General features: G+C 53.4%; 8 protein-coding genes across 9 annotated transcripts in view; 4 read left to right on the forward strand and 4 right to left on the reverse strand.

Moving 5' to 3' along the window:
• Window positions 1-382, reverse strand: part of LOC126579843 (paraplegin) — a 2,852-nt gene extending 2,470 nt beyond the window's left edge. Inside the window, exons 1-2 of the mRNA XM_050243489.1 lie at window positions 276-382; window positions 1-41 (exon numbers count right to left, since the gene is read on the reverse strand). The exon at window positions 1-41 is cut by the window's left edge and continues 1,958 nt beyond it. Coding sequence (XP_050099446.1) covers window positions 1-28 — 28 coding nt within the window. The 5' untranslated portion in view covers window positions 29-41; window positions 276-382. The remainder of the gene's footprint in view (window positions 42-275) is intronic.
• Window positions 383-837: 455 nt separating this feature from the next.
• Window positions 838-3,646, reverse strand: LOC126579680 (putative fatty acyl-CoA reductase CG5065). Its single transcript, XM_050243212.1, has 6 exons — window positions 3,129-3,646; window positions 2,719-3,024; window positions 2,222-2,631; window positions 1,523-1,765; window positions 1,316-1,441; window positions 838-1,204 (listed from the first exon to the last, which is right to left on the reverse strand). Exons 1-6 carry the CDS (start codon window positions 3,378-3,380, stop codon window positions 931-933), a joined length of 1,611 nt encoding a protein of 536 aa, XP_050099169.1. The 5' UTR covers window positions 3,381-3,646; the 3' UTR covers window positions 838-930.
• A 1,208-nt stretch (window positions 3,647-4,854) lies between these two features.
• LOC126579623 (ATP synthase subunit delta, mitochondrial) lies at window positions 4,855-6,380 on the reverse strand. The gene is made up of 4 exons (XM_050243100.1): window positions 6,254-6,380; window positions 5,857-6,066; window positions 5,541-5,752; window positions 4,855-5,406 (listed from the first exon to the last, which is right to left on the reverse strand). The coding sequence occupies exons 2-4, from the start codon at window positions 6,059-6,061 to the stop codon at window positions 5,344-5,346; spliced, it is 480 nt and encodes a 159-aa protein (XP_050099057.1). The 5' UTR covers window positions 6,062-6,066; window positions 6,254-6,380; the 3' UTR covers window positions 4,855-5,343.
• Window positions 6,381-6,490: 110 nt separating this feature from the next.
• LOC126579830 (glutamyl-tRNA(Gln) amidotransferase subunit C, mitochondrial) lies at window positions 6,491-7,499 on the forward strand. Of its 2 annotated transcripts, none has more exons than XM_050243467.1 (3): window positions 6,491-6,795; window positions 6,860-7,173; window positions 7,244-7,499. In XM_050243467.1, exons 2-3 carry the CDS (start codon window positions 6,929-6,931, stop codon window positions 7,497-7,499), a joined length of 501 nt encoding a protein of 166 aa, XP_050099424.1. In that variant the 5' UTR covers window positions 6,491-6,795; window positions 6,860-6,928. The 2 variants fall into 2 exon arrangements, with proteins under 2 accessions (XP_050099424.1, XP_050099423.1); XM_050243466.1 differs by having other exon boundaries at window positions 6,585-6,696.
• Window positions 7,500-7,534: 35 nt separating this feature from the next.
• Window positions 7,535-8,760, forward strand: LOC126579829 (DNA polymerase subunit gamma-2, mitochondrial). Its single transcript, XM_050243465.1, has 2 exons — window positions 7,535-8,369; window positions 8,466-8,760. The coding sequence occupies exons 1-2, from the start codon at window positions 7,535-7,537 to the stop codon at window positions 8,753-8,755; spliced, it is 1,125 nt and encodes a 374-aa protein (XP_050099422.1). The 3' UTR covers window positions 8,756-8,760.
• Window positions 8,630-10,324, reverse strand: LOC126579828 (origin recognition complex subunit 5). Its single transcript, XM_050243463.1, has 2 exons — window positions 9,614-10,324; window positions 8,630-9,540 (listed from the first exon to the last, which is right to left on the reverse strand). Exons 1-2 carry the CDS (start codon window positions 10,223-10,225, stop codon window positions 8,752-8,754), a joined length of 1,401 nt encoding a protein of 466 aa, XP_050099420.1. The 5' UTR covers window positions 10,226-10,324; the 3' UTR covers window positions 8,630-8,751.
• Window positions 10,325-10,428: 104 nt separating this feature from the next.
• Window positions 10,429-14,426, forward strand: LOC126579998 (DNA polymerase subunit gamma-1, mitochondrial). Its single transcript, XM_050243815.1, has 2 exons — window positions 10,429-13,887; window positions 13,997-14,426. Exons 1-2 carry the CDS (start codon window positions 10,538-10,540, stop codon window positions 14,280-14,282), a joined length of 3,636 nt encoding a protein of 1,211 aa, XP_050099772.1. The 5' UTR covers window positions 10,429-10,537; the 3' UTR covers window positions 14,283-14,426.
• Window positions 14,427-14,470: 44 nt separating this feature from the next.
• LOC126580002 (uncharacterized) lies at window positions 14,471-17,165 on the forward strand. The gene is made up of 2 exons (XM_050243822.1): window positions 14,471-15,722; window positions 15,809-17,165. Exons 1-2 carry the CDS (start codon window positions 14,573-14,575, stop codon window positions 16,999-17,001), a joined length of 2,343 nt encoding a protein of 780 aa, XP_050099779.1. The 5' UTR covers window positions 14,471-14,572; the 3' UTR covers window positions 17,002-17,165.
• The last annotated feature ends 130 nt before the right edge of the window (window positions 17,166-17,295 follow it).

Raw genomic sequence — 17,295 nt, forward strand, 5'->3', positions numbered from 1 at the left:
GCTGGCAGCATTCTATTCGTCGCATCATATCATGAAGAACACTGCAAATAAGACACGGTATCAATAATGTAGGAGAAGAGGCGTTAAGGAAGCTGCTGGAAATACAGTAAGAAACAGTAATAGATTTCGTAGCCATCAACCACTGCGAAGTACGCGGATTCATTCGTTTTGTTTATGTAACTTTGAGCCACCTGGAGACAGCTTAAGACTAATCAAGGAATGTAGGATTGGCTGCGCAAATTTACCAATCATTGGGTATTTCACAACTTACGTACCTGGAGGAAATAGTATACGCGATGCCTGAATAATAAGTTAAAGGCCGGATTGCACCGAATCCGATTTATTTGTCGTCCGAATTCTTGATGTGCGAGTTTGACAACTCTCAACCCAGGTAACTATGCTACATACAACCCTACCAACAACACCGCCCAATTAACGCCTAAATGAGAAGGCTTATGTTGGGCATTTTTTCTCGTGCGTTCACACGAGAAAAATGGCTTTAATAAACCTCGCGGCGTTATTTAGGTGCTGTCTGTTAGTAGGGGAATCCTAAATAAGTAACGTCTAGTCGGGTAAATGGCATATTCAGCACTCTAATGGCTCCACAATTCCACAGGATACGGTTACACAGTGTCGGTATTGGTTATGGTTGGTCGAGAGCGTGAGCGCGTGCATTTGTGCGAGCGTGTGTGCAGCAAAAGCAATCGTGCTACGGCGGCCATCGCTACTACTACTTACTACTACATCAATTGCGCACAGCATTCGCTGTAGTATACTTTCCCAATGCGCGTTAATTCGATTCTCGTAAACTAGAGCGAAACAACTCTAAAACACCATTTATTTTCCTTTCATTTCACCATTGTTGTTTTGTTTTTTTAAAATAAAATGGAGAACACCGGCAAGCCTGATGGGGCGCGCACGGGCCGGGAGTCACTTGCAACCCAGATCGAACGACGGGGTATAGCCGACCAGGTGCAGTATCATGCCGAGCAGATCGAGCTGGATGAGCAGAAGGTACAGGAACACTGCCACGATGATGGTTTTGCACACCTTGTCGAGTAGCTTCATGCGCCGCAGGTGAACCAGCGCCTTGGGAATATTTTCGTCCTTCTCTTTCAGCAGATAGCGCCGGGCACCGAGTATGCAGTTCCGGAAGTACAGCGTCACATCAAACTCGATAAAGTCCCGATAATAAAAGTCTTTACTGTGGCGCGTAGGGGAGAGAGAGAGAGAGAGAGAGAGAGATAGCAAGCATAAAGGGGTGGGGTATATCTTAAAAAGACGGCAAATTGTAGATGCGACAGTATTCGCTTACTTGTCCTCGGGCTTTATCTCCGACGCTAACCGGATGAAGTTGCGATTCTTAAAGTCCCAGTTGTTCAAAATGAAGTACTCGAGCGCCACGTTGGCGGTGTAGATTTTGCGCTGCAGTTTCGCCAGGCTGGAGTGATATTGTAAATGCAGACAAATGCAGACAATAGTAAAATCGGGGTCGAATCGGCTAACGCACTGCAACACTTACAATGGTTTTTGACCCATCAAGCGGAATACACCGTCGATGAGAATGGCCGGCAGTATATGGTACAGCAGCACCCGGAACAGATTGTAGATACGGACCTGCGTGATGCCACCGCCCGGTGCCCAGATGCACTTGTCGAGCGGAATCTCATTCGATATCATGCGACCCATTTCGACGATTTGCGCCATCGTGGAATTGCGCAGGTTGGAGATGCAGCAGTTATAGATCGGAAGGTTCGGGTTCGCACTGAGAACAGCGCCGAGCAAACGATAGTGGTAAATTAGGAGCGGGGAAAGAGTTGTTGATGTGGAAGGATTCAAGCTGGTCCAACTGGAACTTGCTACCGGAAGGCATTCTCGAATGGAACAGTTGTTGGGAGATACCAGACGAACCAGTCACACAGCGTGTGTAGACCAAGGTCACCACCACCAGGAGGAAGACATTTTACGGGCGACCAGGATTTTGAGCCACCCATAAGCATCTAATCGGATCTTTCGAGGTGACCCTTTGCCCGTTTATCCAGGCATTGGCGCTTGAAACGAATTTAATGACTCCATCGCCCTCGAAATAGGGCAAGATACGCTCGATGAAATGCGCACAATCAAGAACAACGCCTTTGTTCTCACGGAGAAAATCCCACGCTTCATCGGAGGGTAAAGTTGCATAATCACACCGTTCCCCCGCTGAGCGTGGGTAACTTACCTTTCCTTGTGGGTAACGTTCACCTCGGTACCGCGCTTCCAGGCCGCCACAATCATCGCCTTGATGCACACATCCACCGGAGTAAAGTCGGCAATGTTGTTCGGATCGCAGTACATGGTCCGGCAGAGACCGATACCGCAACCGACCAGCAACCCGACCGGGCCATTGAAGTTGTCCATCCAGCCCGGTATCGGATCCTTCATCGACGAGATGACGATCGAGGGCCGGAACAGGATCAACGGCAGCCGGTCGGCATGCTCGGCGACGATCTGCTCCGCCAGGCTCTTGGTGAACACGTACGTGTTCGGCAGAAAGCCCATGTACTTTGGCGCCAGCACGTCCAGCGTCTGCTCGTCGAAGTGCTCCGCGATCCGGATCGTGTCGCGCCAATCGGCGTACGCTGGATACACCTAAACCATCATACGCGCATACGTTTCTGGTAGTTTTTTTTTCATCCACGAAGCTTTGGCTAACGATAACGGGACGAACGAACCTACCTCCTCATCGATGACGTACCGGTCCGGGTTGGAGTAGGTCGACGAGACGTGCATCAGCACCCGCAGGTCCGGCAACTGTTCAGCGAAGCGCACCACCTCCTGCGTACCGCGAGTGTTCAGTAGGATCGCCGCCTGCAGTGGATCGTCAAAGCGGACGCTAGCGGCCACGTGGAAAATGACGGATACTTCGCGCATCTGCTGTCGGTCGTCGGGCGATAGGCCGAGCCCGAGCATGGACACGTCGCCCCGCACCGGCACTGTCTTGGCGAGCAGATGTGGCGCCTCCTGGCGCAGCTTCTCAAACAGCTGCACAGATAAGCGGGAGATAAGCAAAGGACGAACCGATCAGGATCAGACTCCGGCACCAGTAAGCTGTTGCTACTGCCCCCCTGGGGGACTGGGAGGCTTACCGGAAGCTGATGCATCTCGGCGATACGCTCCGACACGCTCTTGTGTTTCTTCTCGCGTATCAGCACGTAGATGGTCCGCAGTTCCGAGCACGAACGAAGCAGTTTCTCGATCAGAACCTTTCCCATAAAGCCGGTGCCGCCGGTCACGAACACGTCCCGGCCGGCGAAGAACTCACGGATTGACGGTTTGCTCGGATCGTAGTTCTGCTCCACGGGCAGCAGCCCGCTAGGATGATTGGAGAACGCATGCATGCTACTCTGTCTGTATCTCTTCTTTCCCGCTGATGGGTGGCTGATCGGATCGATTTATAGTAGTAGTCCCGCCCGCGTGGTAGTGGCTCGATTGCACGCCAAGAACCCAAAAGGACCTAAACACACGCACTCCCACGTGCATACGCACATACACTAAAACCCACACACACACACACACACACACGTACGCTCACAGCTAGTTCAATTTACTCGCGGAAAACTAAGAACCAAAGGAGCACAGTTCCTAAGCCGCCGGCTCGAACCGTTTCACGTGCAGCAATGAACCGAACGTTCGCCGTTGGGCTTCAACCAACCGCCAACCGGTGCTGCCGATGGGCGGCGGCGCAATTCCTCTTCCCCCCCCCCCCCCCCCCACCCAGCACCGTTTGGCCGTGGACCCTGCGGGGCTCATCATCGCGCGAGAGTGACGCGACGATGGGTCGACGCGCTCGCATCTGTAATTAGTGTGACCTTCACTCGATGGCGATCGCGAGGCCTCGACTTTCAGACCATCGTAGTAGACGTGGAGAAAGGAGAAGGTGTGGAGAAGGGGAAGGGGGGAGGGAGGGTTGTTAGAGTAGACTGAATGTCTATCGTTCCATCGTTCTACCCTCCCATGGCCCATGGTACCACATATCATCGAGCACCGACGGGAGTAGCACGGCTCCACCGAATTTCTCACACATAGCCCACGTGGTCCACGTGTGCTTCAAGCCGAGCACCGACCGTACCATCGCCATCGCAGCTGAAGATGGGCAGCCAGGGAAGTCTAGTCTGGACCGGTTCTGGTCCTATCAGGTGGCACCTCTTCCTGAGAGAACCCGCGGCATCCGCGCAGATATGTGCCTATCGGTCGACAACCCGATGTTGTTGAGCCGATTTAAATTTAAGCCCGAAAAACCGGTTTATTCACATTCTGGCCCTTCGTTTGGAAATATAGACCACGAAATGTATTCAAGGAAGGCAGCTTAGAATTGTGTTGTTCGCTATGTTAGATCGCATCCAACCGGTCATCGAACAAACACATGCCTGCCCGCCACACGAAACGAAGTGTGATTGAGGGTACGGTGCTAGAGGTTATTGTTTTGTGAAACAGTTTTATGCATAACGGACTTCTTGTTAGTATTTCCGGCTGGCAGACTAGCGGCCTCCATGTGTTATCGCGGTACGGTATACGCGCGCGGAACCAAAAATCACCCAGGTGCGCATTCAGGCACCGCCTTGGGATTGTTGCATTTTAATGATTGCGAGGCCGCGCATCCGTTCCACCGCTATCTGATGGTTGCTGGCGATAAAATATGGCTAACCTTCAGGGTGGCGCGACGCAATGCTCAAAATTAAAAGTAAAACATCTTAACAATGCTTGCATAAATTGTTGAAGCGATTTTCCATAAAGCGCCACAGCACCGCACTGCACTCCTCTGTCGCGTTTGCATTGCAATGCTGCTTTGGCGGCTGACGAGTAAAGGCCACATGCAGGAGAGAAGGAACAGTTTATTTGACATTATTTGAAACAACGTTAACATGAACATTTATTTGAAATGATAGCTAGGCCAACGAATACGATCGCCCAGGGGCAATCGAGGAATCCAATCTCTTTGCATGGATGTGGTGTTTCTTGCCAAACGGATAAATTAATCGTCGCTGTGAAGCAGATTAATTGATGTTGCATCAACAAAGCTCCACAACGGTCTACCCAGTGATTTTCTGTTATTGAAGGACTTTGGAAAAGGTTATTCGTTTACGCACATTTCGCTTGCCATTTCCGAAAAAACGAGCGTCATCGCACCGTTCATCAGCGGTTGAAAATGAAGCTATCCGCGCAGGAAGATTGGTCAGATGAGTTGGTGATTACATCTAACTTTATTAACTGAATCTGTGGACTTATCTCAGGCCGGTCGAAGCCCCACAGGATCGCACGATGTTTACTTTGAGGTTAAGGGAAGAAAAGCGGTTGTGCAGCTTACTCGGCAGCCTTCACCAGAGCCTCAGCGACCTCCACGGCGATGGCAGCTTCGGCACGATCCTGTAAAGGAAAACATAGGGGTGGGGCCCCCACCCCCCGGGGGAGAGAGCAAGGAGCAAGTGTAAGCAAGCTGCTCAGACGCTCGTCCTTCGACGATCGACAGGCCACGGACAGTGTGCCCGGCTTCCGCATACCTTATCTCCCGAGGCGGACGATAGCTGGCTCTGGGCACTGGTTAGCAATTCCCTGCAGGCGGACGCATCCAGATCCTCGACGGGGTGGGCCTCTTCGGCCAGCACCTGCACCGAAGCATCCTCGTTCACGGTGACGGTACCGCTCGAAACGAAGATCTTCTTCTGGGCACCATCGTTTTCGTACACGGTGACAACGCCGGGTTTCAGCACAGCTGGAATGAGAAATGGAGACGGCCGGCTGTACAGCAATCCAGGAAAGCGGTCCGTATTGCGGATTGCTCGGTATCGCGCGATCACGGTACAGGGCTACACTTACCTAGCGTCGGGACGTGCTTAGGCAAGATACCGAATGCACCGCTGAACGACGGCACATCCACTTGCCGGATGTTGGCGCTATCGTAGAACACCTTGTTCGCGGCGGCTAGCGTGAAGGCCATCTCGTCGGAGTAGCTGCGAGATTGCATCAGGCGGAGTGCGGGCTTCGAGTAAGCCGCCAAACGAACGGTACGCAGGACATTCATTTTGCCTGCCGGAGAAAATTATGTAACCGGGATGTTTTTATGTGTACCGTGGCGGGGAGTGCTTCCTCTCTGGTTGAGAGGGTGCTGCCGGATTCGCCAGTCGCACAAGCACGGTGCGCGAGTGGGGCTGATTGCGCCCCCGGTTGGCGAAGCCTTTGTAACGCAACGGGGAAAACGGGATAATGTACTTACTGCAAAGAGGGTTTTGTTGCAAGAGTTTTCCACGCACTTTTGTGTATCCAACCGTGATCGAATAGCAAAATGGACCTGCGACTTGACAGCTCGCTAGAAACAGGTGAAAAAGAGAGGCAAGAGAGGAAGCGAGAAGATAAGCCAAAAAATCAAAAAAGCAACATCTTTACTCCATTGGTTTATACTGGTCAGGTTCCGCGCTCCGCCAGCCTTTAAATCGATTTTCCACTGTTTATCCAAAGTTTTTCCTATGTTTTTGGGTAGAAATTGCGTCCTTTACATGCAGGAATGAATTGTGATGACTTTACCTGTTTTTTTTTAACACACTCTGCTGCTGATGCACCCCGTTGCGACCGTCTCTTTCAGGATCGCTATAGCGTGCCATAAAAAGCCACTTTTTTGCACCGAATGTAAGGGCCCTTTAAAACTCTTCACAACAAATGGTGAGTTTTGCAACCGTGGTGAGTTTTCACTGCCGGTGTGTTCAAGAAGTTGCTGGCTGGCTGTAAAGATATGATTTAGAAAGCACGTAATATTAAGATGTAAGATACATTAGTGCAAAGTAATGCTGTTTGCCTTTGACTAATCCTCTCCCATTCTTTTTAGTTCTCTGTTGTGGAAGCAAATACTGTAGTATCAGGCAACGCTTTGCTGTGGTTACGTACCGGTACTGACATGATTCGTGGTTTGACGATCTTCACGCTGTGTAAACGACGTTTGCCGTTGGTAGGAAGCTCGCGCAAACAATTCAACTGGGCCAAATCGCAACTGCAGTTCGCAACGAAAGTACCGCAAAAACCTTGCGATTCGACGGAGCCTATCGTACCGACGACACTACAGGAGTCGGACTCGAAGCCTGCTATTGATCGTCAGACGGTGCAGCTGCTGGAGCGTCTTTCGCTGGTAGACTTGGAAACAAAGTACCGAATGCCTCCCGGTTGATTGTTGATGAGCCTTGGTTAACTCATTCTTTTCCGCTATTCCGTACAGTGACGCCCTAGAAACACTGGCAGATTCCATCGGTTTCGCCTCACGGATTTTAGCAATCGACACGGAAGGTGTCGAACCACTGTACACGGTACTGGAGCAGGAAAAGTTATCGCTTCGCGAGGATGTGCTAAATGATGGTGACCAGCAGGCGGAAGTGTTGCAGAACGCTGCGGTAACGGAGGAGGAATACTTTGTGGCTCCACCCGGGAATATACCGCTGGAGACGCCAGAAAATTCTCTTCCGACAACCAACTAGAAAGCAAATGCCATCCAGCCAGTAGCTATAGTACAATGGCAAGCGGCATCGACAAGATTCGGTCATTGCTGGACCTTTGCCGAAGAAGCAAGTTTGTAGATTTTTCCTTCGATCAGCATGTAGTGCAAAATCTGCGTTTCGCACCGATAGGCCAGATGTTGATGAACAATTTGCGTCAACAGTTACAACAACAGTTTACGTTAGAAGCCGGAGTTGCGATTGGCCAGCAAAGAATATCCATGTTAACCGGTGACGGTGGCATGACTCTGGGTGAAAACTTACAACATCTACTGAGAAGCCAGCGTCCACCAATCACGGTACCATTGGGAATAACCGTGGAACAATGTGCTAACACCTGTAGGACCGCACTACCCTTCACCAAGTCGATGGCCTGCCTGGAGATTGATAGCAATGGTCCCGTAGTATGCACCAGCTACCTTATCGAACCGACGCACGCACCACATTTCTTCCATCAAGCGCAACGGCAACGTAAGATCTGGTGGATGCGACTTTCAGCAAACCCGGGACGGTACTTTATCTCCGATGCGCATCGTACTGAGAGTGATGGTTGTGAGCGGAGTGTGGTTACGCTTAGGGCACATTTTACGGAACCCGATAGCCCAGAGAAACCGTCTAATGTAGTAGAGTTGGAGTGGTTGGAATTGCTTGCCGGTGAAAGGCTGGTAAAAGATTTCCCTAAGGTACTGCTAAAAACCAGCCTGCCGAGTGTAGTGAACATACGCCAGCAAATAGATCGCATTACTCTAGCCGTGCTCATGGATGCGCTGGACTCGCCAACCACCAACGGAGCCGTTCGATTACACCGCAAAATAGCTCCCTTCAAATGTGCTATTGTAAGTCGTGCAAAGGGTAAGCATGGAAATACGAAGAAGCTGTTAAAACTATTTAGGTTATAAGTTATTTATTCATATCGTTTACACTTCTCTCTCTCTCTTTTGACGACAGATTCCGCTCGACAGGGTGAGTTGGACGATCTCGCAAAGCATATCGCTTATGTACTACGCAAGGCCGATATATCCTTGCTCGACAACTTGTGCCCGGTACTGCCAACAGGCGCTGATACTGCTGACCTGACTGCCGCATTCGATGCCTGCGGTGTGCCGTATGTATTCGTGCTGCGGGATGAATCACTCGAGACCGGCTTACTGGAATTGCGCAGCCGTGACACAACGCTTTGCGAAACCATCCATCTGTCCGATCTGCCACATTATTTAATAAAGCTGGTTCGAAGCTAGAAAAAGTCGCACAAATATTGGCGCACGTTGAAGCCAACCATTCGCCCAATGTGCAGGATGCAATCGAGCCCAACCGTGCACTGCAGGCGGGCTGTACCGTCAAGTATGCCCGCATCGGCCGAACTAACGTATGCCAGCAGCTTCAGGTGAACGAGGGTTGCGATCTGTGTCAGCAGGTTGCATGTTAGGGCAACCTTCTCTCCCTCCAGAATGGCATAGAAAATGGCCAGCAACCGATCGATGCCAAACGCTTTGGGCCCCAGCTGTACAGCCATCTTCTCCGACACCTTCGCCCGGGCATTCACTGTTTGCATTCGCTTCCGCTGCTTACCGTGGTTCTTCAGGAACAGCCGTTTGTCCTCTTTGGCCGGGTTGTGGCTTGCAAGGTACGCCGCGATCAGCAAATATTTGGCGTAGTACGGCAGCTCTAGCTGTTGCACTAAATGCAGCTGCGATTGACCAATGTCGACATCCCGGTTGCTGTTTCCTAGTCGCATGTACAGGGTGCTGAGGGCCGTCTTCAGTACCTTGCTGATGTTGCGCCACAATTTCAATGCGTCGTGGGCTTCGATCGCTCCCTCGATGACCGGTTCGTAGTAGTGAGGGAAACATTGGGTTATGCCTAGCCGTAGCTCAGTCACGTCCCGGCACACCTTCCAGAAAGTGCTGAGAAACAGATGCACAAAGTTGGAGTAGAACTCTTGCGTGAGCGTACGATCGAGCAGCTCGGCTCTGTCTGAACCCGCGCCAGCGAGCTTGGCGCGCTTCTGGGCATCCAGTTTGATCTGCAACGTTGAAAGACAAAACGAGAACTTGATTACCGGGTGTTCTATGGTGAGCTGGTAGAGAACCCTGTACCTTGTGGAAGTCGTTACTGAGAATCTTGAGCATGCTGTCCCGCGAATAGGCCGCTACAAACAGCTTCGGTATGGTTGGCATGCCGGTTTTGACGTAGTACTTCTCGAACGGTAGTGATGATAGCAGCACTACGGAAATATTTTGCCCAGTAGCTTCCGGCAACTGCAGTAGCATCGGCAGGAGGTTCGGTTCTGCGTCGCGCAAGCGTTCCGCACTTTCGAGCATGATCACGTAAGCGAGCGACCGATCGAGTCGGCGCAATTCCGCTAAAAAGTCTTTCATGTAGTCGAGCCGGCGAGCGTAGGTGTAGCCATTCTGCGAGGACAGCCGATGACCCTGTAGACCGAAGGCGATGGTTTCGAACAGCAACTTGTTGGCGTACGCTTCGATCACATTGAGTTTCAAGTAGCGCACCGCACCCAGTTGGGTAAGCAGCGACTCCAGAATGGACGATTTGCCGGTCACACCGTGGCCGTACAAATAAAGGGCGGGTGGAAAGGGATCCCCACTGCCATAGTATTGGTACAGCTTGTGGATGATCTTTTCGCGGCAAGGATATCGCAACGATATCTCCTTGATAATACGGCTTCTTTCATCACTACTGTTAGCCATTCAAGAAACGGAAGTAATGATGCAGAAATGAATCACTTATTACACTCTTTCACTACTGATTTAACGGGGAATCAGGGTTTTCGTTTGTCCTTGTAGTAAACATTCAACGCTATCCGTCGGTTGCGCGCTTTTTTATGTTGGCATGCTTTGACAGCTGCAGCTGTTTACATATGATGACGGCCAGTCGCCCGCGCTATGCTGAGATAAACACAACAGTGCAAGGAGTGCAAGAAGCCTTGGTCCTACTAGCCGGTAAACTGCGTAAACATTTGAAAACCTTGTTCTCGACCACCGGCGGAAACGTGCTGGTGAATGGTTCTGCAGTTGCGGATGCGCACTGCATTGCGCTGTAGATGGTTCGGCAGCAAACCCACACCGGACAGTGCCGAACTGTTGCCGCGCAGCACCGTAAAGCGTTTCACGGCTACACCAAGGAAACGGGTTGCGGACAAAGCCACTACCTTACCATGCAGCGAGCAGACCGTGCACAAATCGACCAATGGGATAAAGGAGAAAGGTGCTGCGATTGAGCGGCATTCGGTGGCCAAGGAACCGCGAATGAATGCGGTAAACATTCAGATGCTCTCACCGGTGCTTCATCGGCAAATATTTGGAAACGATCCATCGCCAGCGGCAATCGATCCGATCGTGAAGCAGGAACTATACCATGAGCTCACCCGTCATGGCATCGACATTTCGAAACCGATTCTCTTACCGGACGTGGACCTTAGGCTACCGCCGCTGTCCGGTGCTACGATCGAGGAGCATTTCATGCGTATTGCAGAGGATCAGAGTGGCCCGTACCGCACGGCCGTTAATGCGCTCGTTGACATCGCGACACCTGCACCGCCACTACCGAAGGCGTGGTCGCGAAGGGCAGGCTGGACATGGTACAAACCATCGTCGGACGGCACGCCCGTACAGATAGCCATACCATTCCCACCAGACGAGGCGCTCATATTCGATGTGGAGGTCTGTGTGCGGGCCGGAATGGCACCGATCATCGCCACGGCGCTAGGTCCTAACGGTTGGTATTCCTGGACCAGCCCTCTGCTAGCATCCGACCGTCCCATCGGACACACTGATCCGAGTTGTACGAACGGGCCGCAACCCCTGCGCCTCGGTGACTTGATACCGCTCGAGAGTGATCCAGCGGTGGACAGCTGTCGCACTGGTTCCAGGTTCCAGCGGCCTAGGATCGTGATCGGTCACAACGTGTCGTACGACCGAGCGCGCGTACGCGAACAGTATTGGGTCGAGCCAACTGCTCTCCGTTTCCTCGATACAATGTCGCTCCACGTGTGCGTTAGCGGCATCACCAGCTACCAGCGAGCAATGCTAAAGTCGAGCAAAGCGTTACCACCAGCCGACAGTGGCTGGCGTGAACAATGCTCCCTAAACAACTTGGCTGACGTGTATGCGCTCTACTGCGGCCAGCAATTGAACAAGAGCCAACGAGATACATTCGTCGAGGGTACGATAGGCGAGGTGCGGGCTGACTTTGGTAACCTGATGAGTTACTGTGCGGAGGATGTGCGAGCCACCAAGGCCGTGCTGGTACAGCTGTGGCCCCTGTTTCAGGAGCGCTTCCCACACCCGGCAACGCTAGCCGGGATGCTTGAGATGGGCAGCTCCTATCTGCCCGTGAACGCGAGTTGGAATCGCTATCTTACCGAATCGGATCTGGCGTACGATGATCTGGACATCGAGGGAAAGCAGCTGCTGGCGCAGCGTGCTGATGCGGCGTGTACGTTACTGCACAATCAGGCCTACAAGCGCGATCTGTGGCTGTGGGATCAGGACTGGAGCGTACAGGAACTAAAGCTGAAGGCTGCGCGTAAAACCAAAACGCCCAAAACGGCCAACAACGAATCGCCGGCTATCGTAGCACGCAGAACCGGCGAACGTAACGAGACTGTCCAATCACCAGACGGTAACGCCGAGGCAGAAAGATTGGCTAAGCAGTTCCAGCACCTGTACGCGATGGCGGACCGGCTGCCCGCACGACGTCCGTTACTACCCGGCTATCCTGCCTGGTATCGCAATCTCTGCTCGAAACCGGATACTGCCGACTGGCGCCCGGGACCGCACCAGCGAATTAGCACGGGGCTCCAGATTGCGCCAAAGCTGCTGTCTCTTTGCTGGGAAGGCTATCCACTGCACTTTATCCGGGGGCAGGGTTGGGGCTTTCTGGTGCCGTACCGTCACGTACGGGACACCGAAGCACAGGCAACGGGAACGACGATACCGCTCGAGCAACTGGTAGCTGCCTGTCCGGTGGTGGAACTGCGCCAAACCATCGCCACTCGCAGCGAAAGCGACGAGGTATTTCACCAACTGCGCCGTGATGTCGAACAGTCAATCAGCCGGAAGGAGTACTATCGGCATACCGGGCAGCCGGCCCCGAAGGCGCCACCAATAGCCTATGACGGGGCCGGTGTTTGGTGTAATCTCGAGCTCGAAGGGTGCTGCTTCTTTTTGCAGCTTCCGCACAAGGATGGCGCCGGTCACCGGGTGGGGAACCCGCTGTCGAAGGATTTCTTAGCCAAGTTCTCGGAGAACGTGCTGGCAGGGGATGGACGGGCCGCCGAGCGGGTCGTTTCGATCGCACGCATGCTTTCGTACTGGCGCAACAACCGGGACCGTATCCGGGGGCAAATGGTGGTGTGGATTAATGGGGACGGAACAGCGGGGAGTGATTGCGGTGCAATCCTACCGCAGGTAGTGGTGTGCGGCACCCTCACACGACGCGCCTCCGAGCCCACCTGGATGACGGCCAGCAATGCGCAGCGCGAACGGATTGGATCGGAGTTGCGGGCCATGGTGCAGGCACCGAGCGGCTATCGAATCATCGGTGCTGACGTCGATAGCCAAGAGCTGTGGATTGCTTCGGTACTCGGTGATGCTGGCGTAGCACGCCCCGGTGCACTTCACGGTGGCACACCGTTCGGCTGGATGACGCTCAGCGGTACCAAGGCGACCCGCACGGACATGCACAGTGTTACGGCTGGGGCAGTTGGTATCTCACGCGATCACGCCAAGGTCATTAACTATGCGCGTATCTACGGTGCCGGCCAGCAGTTTGCCGAGCGGCTGTTGAAGCAGTTCAACCCGACTATCTCGCAGGCGGAAGCTCGCTCGAAGGCAATCAAAATGTTTACCCTCACCAAGGGCCGCCGACTGCACCGGCTGCGAGAGCAATGGCTAGAGACTCACCCGGAAGCTCCGCGGTACTGTACACCGTACGAGGCGCTCCGGCTGGCACGGCTGTTCAATCACGCCGTCGATGAGCTCTTCTATCCGCCCCAGTGGTGTGGTGGCACCGAGAGTGCCATGTTCAACCGGCTGGAGGAAATAGCGAGTGCGGACCGTCCGAGCACACCGTTCCTGGGCGGGCGGCTCAGCCGAGCCCTCGAGCCTGCACACAGTGCCGACGTGGATCGGTTCATGCCGACGCGCATCAATTGGGTGGTGCAGAGCGGGGCCGTCGACTTTCTGCATCTCATGCTCGTTTGCATGCGCTGGTTGATGGGAGACCGGATACGCTTCTGCTTAAGTTTCCACGATGAGGTTCGCTATCTGGTAGCGGAACGCTACGCGCACAAGGCAGCGCTAGCCATGCATGTAACCAACCTACTGACCCGTTCCTTCTGTGCCCATCGGTAATAAGCTGGATCCTCCACCCACCAATGGCTGCCGGACATTCCAGTTATTTATGCAACTCAATTCTTTTTTTCTCTCTCTCTCACACACACACACTTTCGTCAACAGGATCGGCTTCAAGGACCTTCCCCAGTCCGTGGCCTTCTTCTCAACGGTCGAAGTAGATCGGGTGCTGCGCAAGGAAGCCCACGCCGACTGTCGCACACCCTCGAATCCAAACGGTCTGGAAGCAGGCTACCAAGTGCCGAATGGTGAATCGCTCGACATCTACCAAACGCTGGCTAAGCTTGGTCCGATCGACAGCGACATGAGTGGTTGGCAATGGCACAAACGACCGTTGAGCGAACGGCAACCTCCACCCACAGCCAGCTCGAAGACGAGTGTTGCCATATAGTATTTGTGTAATAAATAGCATCGCGCAGCGGTAGCTAGTGCCATCAATTATTCAATCTTGTGTGCACACTGACAGCACTACAGCCAAATGACTTGCGCAACGTCAATACTCCGGCGAGAAATGGTTCACGTGTTGCAGTGGTTGAGCACACGTGGTCGGTCGCTTTAGGCCTGGAACGATTGGCCTTTGCCGAATGCCGCATACTTCGCTGGCTAATGGCGTTAACGAAGGGGCAAGATGAAGGGCCCTAGGGCTTATGCATAACTCATGCCAATGTGGACCAAATATGCATGATTGATGAGGGGTTCATATTTAATAGTTGCTGCCCGAGGAATCGATTTCGAATCTGCATTCTCTCTCTATCGAGGGCATCTGGCATGTTGTTCTGTTACAATCGGAACCAATTTTACCTCATTCGCACTCCATGCCCGCTCGTCGTTTTGCTAGGAAAGTCTGGGAGATTGGATGGTAGGCAGTCAATGGCGGGATGGTTCATACCACGTTTGCCGCGGATGCTGCTGCTGCTGCTGCTGTTAAGTGTTTCGGTGTTGTCAGATCGTATGCAGCAGGAGCAAGATCGGCAGCGCCCACGTTCCATGACCGAGCAGATCGAGCTGATCCTTGCCAGTATCGATGCGATCGACATCGTCACACCCGGGGGTGACTATGATAGTGGTGTGCTTAGTGAAGATCAGCGACACGAGGAGCGACTACTGCAGCAGCAGCAGAAGCGAACGGTGCGCCGTTACAGCTACGAGTCGCCGATGGAGGATGCCTGCACACCGGGGTTAAGCTGGCAGGGGGACCGATTTCGATCGCAATGGAACGAGAATGCGCGCACCGGTGCCGGGTATGTGGTTTATGGCAACCTGAGTGCCTTCTTGACCGCTGGCTATGCGTGTCTGTTCGATCCCCTCGGTACCTATTTGCTGCTACTAGCCACTACTACTACTACTGCTACTACTACTGTAGCCAGAAACCAGTCGATGCAGCAGGGCCAAAAGGTGAAGGGTGAAGAAGAACAGAAGGAAGAGAAGCTGGGGTGGCCCAATGAAGGACAACTGGAGCGTGAGGAGCGGGATCAGCTGGTGACAGTGCTGCGGCTGATCTGGTCGCGCCAGGGTGCGTTCCGAGTATTTGTCCAGCTGCACAGCACCATCGTTACTTACGACCCGTTCGCACCGAAGGAGGAAATTGAACCCGACACCACCAAGTGCCCCGGTGCTCGTCAGAATCCTGCACACGGTGCACTGATCGATCTGGCCATCGGTAACGGTTTGCCGGACGTTCCATGCCATAATTTCCATGGATTTTCGGTGCGCGTGGAAGTATTTCGATCGGTCTACAGCAACCCGGTGATGGGTGAAGGCGCGGCGACGGTTTACCGGGGAGCGGATATTACCGCACGCGACGTACTGCAACAGCATCTCAACATTACCGGTAGGTATATACGATAGTAGTAGCGATAGTCGAGGGAGAGCAGCCGTCCATCTCACCGTCTCGATTGCCTTTTCAATTCATTTCAGTAATCCACGTGCCGGCCGATGCCGATCTGTTCGGTGATCGGATGCCTAATGGTAGCTTCACGGGCGCCATGGGCCGGCTGGTGCGGCGCGAGGTGGATGTCGTGTTTACCGGTTTCTTCATCAAGGACTACTTTACACGCGACCTCGAGTTCACTGCCAGCGTGTACTCGGACGCGGTATGCTGTCTGGTGCGGAAAGCCCGCCGCATACCGGAATACCTGCGGCCGCTGTACATCTTTCCCGCCGACATCTGGGCCATGCTGGTCGGTCTGGGTGCGCTCTGTTCAGTGTGCTGGGCGGTACTGCGTGCCTCCCTGAAATGTGTGCGTACGCGTGCTGCAGATCGTTTCACCGCGGCCACTACCATCACCGGCGGGTGGTTATCCCGCCGATATCGCTGGGCTGTGCTGTTTAACCATTCGCGAGCGCTACGGCGTGCGTCCCGGGGTCGCCAATGGTTGCAGATAGTGATCGACACGTACATCCTGTTGCTGAGTGCACCCTACCAGCGGTTCACTCGTGCCGGTCCCGAGCGGCTCTTCCTCACCGGCCTCCTGCTCGTCAGCCTCATCTTTGTCTCGCTCTACCAGTCCGGGCTGGCGGCCGTTTTCGTGAACCCGATGTATGGGCGCGACATCAATTCGTTGGCGCAGCTGGACGAAAGCGAAATGGCCATACCGGTGAAGTACCGGGGCTTCCTAGACGACGTGTTCGCCGTGAACTACAGCACGCTGATGGATTCGCTGCGGCGTCGCATGGTGCACCTGCCAGTGCAGGAGTCGATGCTGACGCGCGTCGCCCGGCTCGGCAATATAGCCACGGTTACGCGTAAATCTTCGCTTGCCCTGGACAACGCGGTCTACATGGCCACGCGCCAGCTGCACCTGATACCGGAGTGCCCGCGCACCTACAACCTGGCCTACGTGTTGCAGCGCCGGTCCGTCTTTGGCGAGTGTTTCAACCGGGTACTTCTGCGCATGGTTGGCGGTGGTTTGGTTCAGCATTGGATCGATGGAATGCGGTACGAGTGGACACTGCGCAACTGGCGCGTCGTCCAAAGTATGATGGAGTCCAACTTTAAGGTGCTCACCGTGCTGGACATGCAATTCGCCTTCTGCGTGCTTACGATCGGTTTATCACTTGCCCTCTTTGCTATCGCCGGCGAGCTACGCAACCACCACCACCACAACTAGAGCTTCCTGTGCCACAGCACCCGAACAACGTAGGAGTCCAGAAGAACCCAAAAACCGTACCTGTGTGAATACCTACACTCTCGTAATGTATGGTTCGCTCGGTTGTCTCTTAAGAACAGTCTCACCAGAACACGCAGCAGGCTCAAGCTCAACAAAAAAAAAACCTACAAATGTATGATGACAATTGTTACGGTCTGTTTCACTGTTTTATTTATCTTAATGGGAACTAGTAAACTACTACCGGAACTACTACCCCCGGACATCCAATGGGGGTTATCTTCAATTACGAAATTT

The sequence above is a fragment of the Anopheles aquasalis genome, chromosome Y (genome assembly GCF_943734665.1).
Source record: "Anopheles aquasalis chromosome Y, idAnoAquaMG_Q_19, whole genome shotgun sequence".
Taxonomy (NCBI): Eukaryota; Metazoa; Arthropoda; class Insecta; order Diptera; family Culicidae; genus Anopheles; species Anopheles aquasalis.

Bases quoted from the DNA above. Each gene is read 5' to 3' on its own strand.
- LOC126579680 (XM_050243212.1), bottom strand. From the start codon at position 3,380: ATGCATGCGTTCTCCAATCATCCTAGCGGGCTGCTGCCCGTGGAGCAG. The intron at 3,025-3,128 runs GTAAGCCTCCCA...TTATCTGTGCAG, and splicing joins CCGAGATGCATCAGCTTCCG to CTGTTTGAGAAGCTGCGCCA. The intron at 1,442-1,522 runs GTAAGTGTTGCA...ATATCACTCCAG, and splicing joins TTGATGGGTCAAAAACCATT to CCTGGCGAAACTGCAGCGCA.
- LOC126579623 (XM_050243100.1), bottom strand. From the start codon at position 6,061: ATGAATGTCCTGCGTACCGTTCGTTTGGCGGCTTACTCGAAGCCCGCA. The intron at 5,753-5,856 runs GTAAGTGTAGCC...TTCTCATTCCAG, and splicing joins TAAGCACGTCCCGACGCTAG to CTGTGCTGAAACCCGGCGTT. The intron at 5,407-5,540 runs GTATGCGGAAGC...TTTCCTTTACAG, and splicing joins CGTCCGCCTCGGGAGATAAG to GATCGTGCCGAAGCTGCCAT.
- LOC126579830 (XM_050243466.1), top strand. The intron at 7,174-7,243 runs GTACCGAATGCC...TATTCCGTACAG, and splicing joins CTGGTAGACTTGGAAACAAA to TGACGCCCTAGAAACACTGG.
- LOC126579829 (XM_050243465.1), top strand. From the start codon at position 7,535: ATGGCAAGCGGCATCGACAAGATTCGGTCATTGCTGGACCTTTGCCGA. The intron at 8,370-8,465 runs GTAAGCATGGAA...TTTTGACGACAG, and splicing joins TATTGTAAGTCGTGCAAAGG to ATTCCGCTCGACAGGGTGAG.
- LOC126579828 (XM_050243463.1), bottom strand. From the start codon at position 10,225: ATGGCTAACAGTAGTGATGAAAGAAGCCGTATTATCAAGGAGATATCG. The intron at 9,541-9,613 runs GTACAGGGTTCT...TCAACGTTGCAG, and splicing joins TCAGTAACGACTTCCACAAG to ATCAAACTGGATGCCCAGAA.
- LOC126579998 (XM_050243815.1), top strand. From the start codon at position 10,538: ATGGTTCTGCAGTTGCGGATGCGCACTGCATTGCGCTGTAGATGGTTC. The intron at 13,888-13,996 runs GTAATAAGCTGG...TTTCGTCAACAG, and splicing joins CGTTCCTTCTGTGCCCATCG to GATCGGCTTCAAGGACCTTC.
- LOC126580002 (XM_050243822.1), top strand. From the start codon at position 14,573: ATGATTGATGAGGGGTTCATATTTAATAGTTGCTGCCCGAGGAATCGA. The intron at 15,723-15,808 runs GTAGGTATATAC...AATTCATTTCAG, and splicing joins ACAGCATCTCAACATTACCG to TAATCCACGTGCCGGCCGAT.